The 9,645-nt window shown below is 50.0% G+C and overlaps 1 protein-coding gene across 1 annotated transcript; it reads left to right on the top strand.

Moving 5' to 3' along the window:
- Positions 1–8,192: 8,192 nt before the first annotated feature.
- Positions 8,193–9,215, top strand: LOC120643932 (dirigent protein 5-like). Its single transcript, XM_039920450.1, has one exon. The coding sequence runs from the start codon at positions 8,500–8,502 to the stop codon at positions 8,965–8,967; it is 468 nt and encodes a 155-aa protein (XP_039776384.1). The 5' UTR covers positions 8,193–8,499; the 3' UTR covers positions 8,968–9,215.
- Positions 9,216–9,645: the final 430 nt, after the last annotated feature.

The following is a 9,645-nucleotide window of genomic DNA, read 5'->3' as shown; positions in this document are numbered from 1 at the left end:
AAAGAGTGTAGCACCAGTTGAACCGACAGTCCATTCAAAGGCATCGGTGCAATCGATGTACCATGTTCCAGAGACAATGTCAAGCGTGCAGCAGCCAAGCCTTCAGCACCGGATGAACCGATGGCCATCAGAGAAATGTGTCGGTGCAATGACGTCAGCAAGGTCTAACGGCTATATGAAGATCAAATGTCACCGGAAGTTCCGACGCTATAGCATCGGTTCATCCGATGGTCCCTGAAGTTGCTGCAGCAGTGTCAGAGAAGCCAACGGCTACTTCAGAGCGCAGAGTGACCGAAAGAACCGATGCCCTATGCACCGGAAGTTCCGATGCCTATGCAGAAAACTGGCCAACGGCTAGTATCGGCTCTCTTGAGTTGGTGGCCTATATATACGCCTCACCCCGGCCATTTTGAGTTTGCTGGAGTCCCAAGACATCTCATACACACCCAAGAACACCTCCAAGCCATAGAAGAGCTCATTGATCATATCCTTAGGTTTTAGCACTAGCTTTGTAAAGTGTGAGTGCTAGATTAGCTCTTGAGTGAGTGAACAAGCAAGGTTGAGATCCTTGTGGCTGGTTCTAGAGTGAACCACACTTGTATTATGGTGCGCCGGCCCCTTGGAGCAATTGGTAGCTCGCCGGCAAGTCAACGACCCGTCGGTTTGGTGTGGAGCGGCATCGACAACATTGTGCGGGGGACGGAGACCCCTCCTTCGTGGGCAATCTCCCTTAGTAAAGATCGGGATCAAGGTGACCGTGATTGTGTTCACGGAAGAGACTTGATTGCCAGGAAGCGATACTCTTCGTGAGTACTTCAACAACGTGGACGTAGGGGTGTCTTTGTGGCAATCCGAACCACGGGATAAATCCTTGTGTTGAGAGTTCGCTTCCTCTCATCCCTCTCATTAAGCTTCCGCATTTCATATTGCAACTTGTGTGCCTTTACTTTCTTATTGTAGTATCTTTCTAGGATTGGCTATAGGTTGCAAAACTTTTTTGGGATGAGGGTTTCACAGTAAGGTGAACCATAGTTGCACATCTAGATAGCTTGTTTTAGTTTAAGTTTTGTGCAAACTAGTTAGAGCCATAGGTTAAGGTTTTAATTGTGCCTAATTCACCCTCTCCCCCTCTTAGGCTAGAGCACCCAATCACTTTCACAGGAAGCAAGCAAGCTAGCAAGGCACGCCCGGCCGGTCAGCAAGCATGCAAGGCAGCGCCAGCGCGACGGCCAGGGGCGCAGCACCCATGTGGCGGCCGGCGGCACAGCGGCCCAGCGCCCTCCCAGCGGCCAGCGCGGCAGGAGCAGAGCCCGCACGGCCACCGCCGGAAGCGCCCCCTCCCAGACCTTGCCCTCTACCTCCGCTGCACACAGTGCGACCATGCGCAGATCTAAGCGTCCAGGCCGCAGATCTGCCCGGCCGCCGCCACTGCCACCGCCGGCCCTCCACTCTCACCCTAGATCCACTTTGTGCATCGAAAAAATTGGATGGGGACGACGGAAGTGGAGGCGTACAGAGTGGGAGAGGCATTCGTGCTAGAGCTGGAAGGGAGCGGCCGTTGCTCCTCGCCATGGATGAGAGTCCAGACTGGGGCTCCTAGATGTAGGAGGTCGAGCCCATCGGATGAGAGCTCTCCTATCGCTAGGAACGGGATGAGAGGTGGCTTGGAGGTGTTTTTTGCATTTCTCTCTCCTAAATGCAGAATAGGAGGTCGGAAGGGGAGTGGGTTGGAGTTGCTCTAACCAGCCTGGGTCCAACTTCTCATAATCCCATCCTTCTGCCCATCCAAGGCCCAAAAGCCAGCAGCGACGCCCCCCACCCGGAGCGCGATTAGCTATCGCTTGAGCGACAGAAACCTATGTATATTAAATGGGCTATCACGACTCAGCCCAATAAACGAGGCCTATGTTTCTCTAATTAATTTACCATGTATATTGAAGTAACCGCCCATGATGACACATGTATGCATGTAGGTAGAGCAAAATTGATGACATCAACCACATGCAAGATGAGTTATCGGTGTTTTTTTACCACCGACTAGTTATTCTCGTGGATGCGTTCAGGGGCGTATTGTATGCAAGAAGGCACAAGGATTATACTAGTTCGGACTGCGTGGGGGCATAATACCCTACGTTCATTGTTGCTCATGTATCATGCATCATTTTGCAGTACGAGTGTACAAATGGTCGAGAGAGGGATGGGTGTCCCAGGTCTCTAGTGCGTGCGAGTGTGGATACTAAGCTATCGTCTGGTCGGGATGGCCGCGACTCTCCAGCTACAGTCGAAGTTTCCGTGGCGCACCTTCTAGAAAGGAGTTAGTTGCAAAAAAGGAGTCCCCCCCCCTCGTGGGGGACATCCTCTCACTTTTATACGACAAGAGAGGGGACTGAGAATAGTAGAGAGAGTCTTGTGTTTTGTACTGAACCCTCCTTTGCACCTCCGAAGGCGTGGAGCCTGCTCCACCGTTGACACTCCTTTCTCCAGTCGCCGCGGGCCCCACTGGGCCCGCCATCACCGCCCACCTCCTCTGCAACCAGGTCTGTCGTGTCGCGTAGTTTGCGGAGCGGAGACCGTGGGGACGCCTCCATTGAGGTGCGGCATGCCTCTACCCCACGATCTACATCGTCATAGGCCATGACGAGGGTGTGTTTCACTGTTTGCTGCGTCAGGGCATGTCTTGTCGTCTGTCCGCCCACGCCACTATCAATCTCTGTGCGGCTGCAACGTGGGCTGTAGTGGGCCCTCCCGTTGGTGGGGCGCATTCCTACCGCCGGGTCAATGGTCGGGCGAGGCATAGTTCTTCCGCGGAGGTCGGACCGGGCGGTTTAGCACAATAGCCTTTTAGCTTAATTGAGTTGTTTAATCTCTAATCCTCCATCCTTGGGTATCCCTAGTACTGATACTCGACAGTAGCCCCTGATCCCTTGCTTGCAACCCGATTGGATCCTACAAGGCGTCCATGTGCCCTGTCGGTCGCCTCTTGGTCGAGGTGATTATGAGTTGGGCGCGCGTGAGCGCACCCAAAGGGTGTAGCCCCCGAGCCTCTAGGTGATTCAGAGATTCATGTAGAGGGTTATCTGATCATGGCTCAATCATCCGCCTTCAGTTGGGAACGGTCAGAGGGTTGTCTCACTCAGAGGGTTAAATTTGTAGATGTTGCAAAACCCGGTGCTTTGAATCTGAGCGTTCGCCACCTGGTCTTGTCTTGCATCGTCTGTCACTCTTGCTCTATTGTCGCCACACCTCTGAGCTGGTCATAGGCGTGTTTGACGAGTCCACGGGCTTTATTCAGTTCGCTCTGCGCCCTACCTCGCGCCAGGCACTTTTCCTCCGTCGAGTCTTGTCGCGGCCAGACACACTTGAGTAGGAATTTGCCGATGTGGGCCGGCACAACGTGGATTCCCCATCAAGGGGCGTCACGTCCGCTTCGGTGCGGGTGTGTCGTATGCGGCGCGGCTCTAACCCATCTGCCACTCGTTCACCGCGTCACGTCTCGCTCTGCCCCCACGTCGTCCTGTCGGTCAGGCGCGGTGGTGGAGGGCAGGTGACAGCATTGATGCCCGAGCGCCAGTCTGGGCTTGCCCTGGCCACGCCACGTAGCTTCCTGCGTGACTATAAATGGGGGCGCTGGGTTTCTCAGTTCCGCTGTTCCGCACCGAGTCGCGTTTCACCTCAGTTAACCATGGCATTTGGCTATTTTAGGCCTCCAAGAGCTTGAGTTCGTTCTGCTGGGGCCGACCCTGGGTTCTTTGCTTATGGTTGTTAGAGGATTGACCAAGAGGTGGTACCACGCTCGGGGTTCTCATCGCACTCATCGTGAGGTGGTTGCCCTGGCTGTGGAGCTGCTGCGCTGCGAAGACATGGGTCGCGTTGTCGCCCTATGTGAGGGGGTCTAGCGGATTTTTGCTTCCTTCCTTCTCCCATTGGGGGAAACGTAGGAATCCTATCACACCAGCCCGCCTCTGCTCGGTTTCGCATGTCGTCATCCGGCTGCACGGCCGTCGGTGGCTGCTCCTCTCGGCGTCTCTCTTTCTCATCTTCCCCAATACCGGTGTTGAGGGAACCTCACTGTTAGAGGATAGGCAATGACATAATTGACGTCATTAGTCTTTCCTTGTGAGGAGGCTTCCTGACACCAACCCTCATTGCCATCCCGTCGGTCGGCACTGAAGTAGTTTGTTCTTGTACATGGTCGTGAGCTGGCTACCATGTAAACATTTCCTGCTTATAATGAGCAGGGGTATTATTATGCCACATTGTTCCTTAATCCCGTCTTGTGGTTTGTTGCAGCCGCGGCCCAGCTTCCTCGCGAGTTTGCTTTCCAAGCCTCCACACGTAGGGAGAAAACCGGTCGTAAAGAGAGTCCCGTCTTACTGTCACCCCGCTCAAGCGTTTCTTTTGATCGAGACGAAGGGGTCGGGATGTGCTTTCCCTCAGTGGGCGAAGCATGGTGCTCATCCAGCTGCTATTGGCTTAGTTCGAGTGGAGCCCCGGTTCCTATCGATGGAACACAGCTCAGAGGTCCGTTCCCCCGAGCCGCTTCCTTGCCATCTACGAGGACGGCTTCCTCATAATCATGATGTCTTACGAGGAGGCCGCACTCTCCTCGGGCCCCGCGCCTGTGCGGCAGTGCGGCGCCCATAAATGATCCAAGCCGCCGGCCAGTAAAAACCCTTTTTACCGGCCAGCTTCCTTCGAGGGGAAGGAAGTTCTTTTCCCTAATCCCCCTCGCGGGCACTGCGTTAGGGCCTGCGGAAGAGGGGGACCCACGTGCCAAGTGGACGGTCGTGTCCCCTGCTCCTTGTGGGCTTCGGATCTCCATCCTCCCTGCTCTTGCTTGACGGGCCGGGCCCATTAGTCTTGATCTTATCCAGGGTTAGGGATACCTCCGTCCCGATACTGTTGACACCGTTTTTTGACACGTATCAAGGAAGATGATGCTGTGAAGGAAATGTTGCCGATTTGGAAGAAACTAAAACATGCACAGTGTCAGAGTCTACCGATTGGGTCGCAGCCGATGGACCAAAAGAATATTCTAGGAAGATGCTGATCCGTACAGTTTGGTAATTGACCGATGAGAGTTGCCGATGAGTCAGAAAGGGGAAGAAAAGTCCGAAATTTACGAGGATTCTGATGATTCGATTGTAGATTTTTTAGATAGTTTAAATTAGGAAGCCTCTACTTTTTTTGTTATGTGTTTGCCGTAATCGGTTAGGACTTGTTAGCGTAAGCTATATATATCAGTTGTATGGGACCGGAAAAACTTGATACACATCCAATACAACAAACATTTACAATTTCCTTGCAACTTACTTTCCTGTCGGCGAATTCGCTATTTTTTTCCGGCGAGTTCTTTCAAGTTGATCAAGGACGTCTCACATTCGAGCGACTTGATTTGCTGGTGAGTTTTCGTTTTACCGAGTAAATTTGAGCTTTAGCTACCGGGCGTTTCGCTGTGGCTTCGTTCAAATCTATTCAAAAGTTATCGAGTTTATCTAGGCTTTGATATCGGGCGTATCGCTGTTTTCTCGTCTAGATTTATTCACAATTTATCGATATCAGCTAGATTTGTAGGTTTTTCCTATGTTTTTGGCCATTATCACAAAGGTCGGTTTAGATTTGTTTCGGGCATTATCAAGTAACATCATCTTAGTTACACATTCGTAACTTAGATCTTGTTACACACGTGCAACCGACTCCGACAAGCCGATTTTGTCATTTTCCGCATCGGCTGAATCTCCGACGCGATCGTTTACTCCGCACCCGCATTTAATATTCTTTTGTCGTTTTCTCTATCGGTAGAGCTTGCCGATGCGCTGGTGTGAGAAATATTCGGAATTCCAGCCGATACGCTCTCGAATTTAACTTTTGTTTATCCCTTGTCAATTGCAGGTCAAATTGACTGGCACGTTTAGTTGACTTTCTAGAGCTTGGCGAACACTTGTTCTCAGATTCCAGTGTGTTGATTTTCACGTCAACAGTTACGCTGATAGCTGTGTGCTGCACACGGCGAAGCGGTCAAGGTAAACTCCGCCTGGCTTTTCCATGGGCCTTTTTTCAGCACAAAGGTAAAAGCCTTTGCCATGTGTTAAGGTGGCCCACAACAAAATAAAGCCTTTGTCCATCTGATCCGTGTATATCCGTATGTAGCGGCTTCAATTCGGGCGTCGCCATGCCGGTTGCCATCCGTCCGGCCGTCGGCGTCGACGATCCCGACCCCGAGCATGCGGTGGGAGATCGAGTGGAACGAGGCGCCGCGAGCTCATGACCCCACACAGCCCGGCCCCCACAGCGTGGTTTGTTATTAAAACTGCCACTTGATGAGTATAAACAAATGAACTGCCACTTGATGAGTGTAAACAAATGAACTCAACGAATGGTTGGTAAGAGCTAGCAGTAGCCTTGCCTTTCCTTTCAATATCTTGGCATTATTCCTATGCACTTTGCTGCACTTGGAAGAGAAGATAAACAGCACATGGTTTGTTAAATTGTTAATAAGAATGTTGGGTGGCGCGGGAAGATTCTTTCCAGTGGAGTTTCACTGACCCTTTTGAAATCTTATTTGACTACCATTCCGATCGGCATGCTTGCTTTCTTTCATTAAGTTCCCTGAATGGGCTACTCCCAAATGGTTTGCTTCTTCTAGAATAATCAGTAAGGGGGGAGTGGCAAATACCACTTGGCTAACTGGCAATTAACATGTGTCTGCTGGCTTCCTGGATATTCAGGCACGGGCACCATTCATATGAGGATGAAATTTGGAGGAAAGTAGTGTGGATAGCAAATATAGGACTAAAAATCCCAACCTATTGTGTTGTCCTCAGCAATATACGTACATCCCCTTTTTGGAAGGACTGATGTGGGCTAGCTAGTAAAGCAGCTCAAATGGGGTACTCCTGGAAAAGTGAAAATAGTAGGATGATAAGATTCTGGAAAGACTAATGATTTGGCAACTCCAGCCTTAGTCTTCCAAATTTTGGCCACTTTAGAAAAAAGTCTGACAGTGGCTGAAGCTTGTGATGGAGGCTAATATGGAAATCACTTTTAGAATGAAGGACAATGTCTAATCGGCTGATGGTGATGTGGTATGAAACGTGAGTATAGCTGAGTAGTCCATCTCCCGCTAGAGAGGAATAAGATGCCATAATTTGGAACAACTCTTCTGGTCTCTACTCTGTGCAGTCCCTATAAGTTTTTGTCAGCTTCAGGGGTGTTAAACTTATGCACTCCTCTTCTGCTGTGTGGATCATAGCTCAGGTACCTCCGAGAGTGCATGTGTTTTTGTGGTTGCATTGCTTAACAATAATAGGTTGCTGACTAGGGATAATCTGTGTGTAAGAGAAGAAGAGGTGAAAGATAAAACATGTGCGTTCGTTCTGTGCAGAGTTGGAGTCGATTCGATCACCACTTTGTTTTTTTAAATGCTAGTATGTTGCTAGTAGTGTGTGGGCAATCATCTCCGATCTCTGTAACGTTCAGATGGTGGGTGCTAATTTTGTGAGTGTGGCTATGGTGGTTGCAGCAGGAAAAACATGCACTAATCAACATGGTACTCCAATTCTGCAACTTTGTGGAATGTCCGGAAACTAAGGAACCTTTATGATCTTTCAGGAGGTAGCTAGTCTTGTCGGATGTGAAGATGTGCTGTGCAAGATGCTGAACATGTTGAGACGATGGGAGGGGCTCGGCAGAAGTCACGGTTATTGGAGCTGATCGTGGAGAAGCTGCCTGGATGCCAAGACAAAGGAGCCACTGATGCTGATAGGATGGGTCAACAATCAACAGCAAACTCTAATGCAGAGCCTGGGCCCTGGGAGATCCTTCGTCGAGGTCTGGCGCAAGCAGCACCAGTGATGCGAGCTCTGAGAGTACTGCTCTTATGAGCGATCGAGAACCAAAGTGTGATGAACAGCGGGCACGCTCAGAAAACACAAAAATCTAGCTAGATCAACTTGTGACATTTTACTTCTTGGAAGCTACACTTGACAGCGAAATCATACCTAACACGCATATACACGCAAAGTACAAACAGATATGTGACTGCACCAACCGTGCATATATTAATCTAAATTATGACTCTCCATCCATCCATTTCCCGGCCAACACTTCACCTGAATGTTTCGTCCCAAAAAAGAAAAAAAACCTTCACATCAGTGTACTAGCTCCTCATTCTCTTCTATAAATAAGCGTAGGCGCATGCATGCTCTAAGAGTCCAAGTCAAGAACACAAGAGCCAGCTGCTCAACGTGTAGCTCTCTACAGCCAGCAGCTACCAGCTCTTATCGACCAAATTAAAAGAATTGCCGTTGCCTTATATTGATAGATCGATCGATTTAACTAATAACAATGCAGGGCCTCAGTATGATGAAGTAGCAGCAGCTCAGCAGCTTGTTGGTCGCCGTTGCTGCTGTCTTGCTGCTAGGCCTCGCCGGAGCCGCGCACGGCGGCGGCAGGAAGAAGCTCATCGTCTCCCGCAGCGAGGACGAGCCGTGCAAGAAGATGACGGTGTACTACCACGACATCCTCTACAGCGGCAACAACACCGCCAACGCGACGTCGGCGGCGGTGACCAAGCCGGCGGCGGCGCTGAGCTTGTCGCACTGGAAGAACGGCACCTTCTTCGGCCTGCTGGTGGTGTTCGACGACCTGGTGACGGAGGAGCAGGCGCTGTCGTCGGAGCCGGTGGCGCGCGCGCAGGGCTTCTACTTCTACGACAAGAAGGAGCAGTACAACGCGTGGATGGCCTTCTCCCTCGTCTTCAACTCGACGGCGTACACGGGCACCCTCAACCTCATGGGCGCCGACCTCATGTACGAGAAGACGAGGGACATCTCCGTCGTCGGCGGCACCGGGGACTTCTTCATGTCGCGCGGCGTCGCCACGCTGAGCCTCGTCGCCTACGAGGGTACCGTCTACTTCCGCCTCAAGATGGACATCAAGCTCTACGAGTGCTACGTCGCCGCCTGATCAGACCATGCATTATTATATTGTTGCTTCACATGCGTACACATCTATCGTAAGGAAAAAAAAAACAAGATTGCTTAGCTAGCTTGTCTTCGTTTTTTTCAATACATGCATGTTTACTTTTTTTTTTGAGGGTCTGCATGTTTACTTATAAGCACGGGCGCTTTGTTTTAATGGATTGTATATGGGTACTTGTATCGACTCTATGCACTCTTATATAAGAGTCATTAATAAAACTTTCTTTATCAAAAGAATGGATGTTTTTGTATTATTCCAACTAATTAAGAAGCATATGTAGAATAGTTCACTAAAGAATATGTGAAGTTTCCTAGCTAGTATCTCATTGTGGGATTGGAACGGGCGACTAGAACTAGAGGGGGTGAATGAGAGTCTTAAAAAATTCTCCAAAACACTAACTCAAATTCACTGTCCAAAAATCCTCTCTTCTAATTGTCAAAATGACACGAGTCAACTGGTGACACGTTCCCAGGATTAGGAAATCTTAAGGCACAGCGCAAGCAACGCGTAAAGTCTGCAGAGAAAATCTTGTACCAAAAGAAAATCAAAAGCTATCTCCAAGAAATCCTAACTAAGTATGCAAAGATAGACTAATTAAAACTAGCTAAATTAGCAAGCTAAGAATAAAAAGAAAAGGAGAGCCGAAACTAGTTTACACAAAAG

Source organism: Panicum virgatum, chromosome 8K, assembly GCF_016808335.1.
Source record: "Panicum virgatum strain AP13 chromosome 8K, P.virgatum_v5, whole genome shotgun sequence".
Lineage (NCBI taxonomy): Eukaryota > Viridiplantae > Streptophyta > Magnoliopsida > Poales > Poaceae > Panicum > Panicum virgatum.
This window is presented reverse-complemented; position numbering and strand designations above follow the sequence as displayed.

Excerpts from the sequence above, each read along its gene's own strand:
- LOC120643932 (XM_039920450.1), top strand. The coding sequence starts at position 8,500 with ATGACGGTGTACTACCACGACATCCTCTACAGCGGCAACAACACCGCC.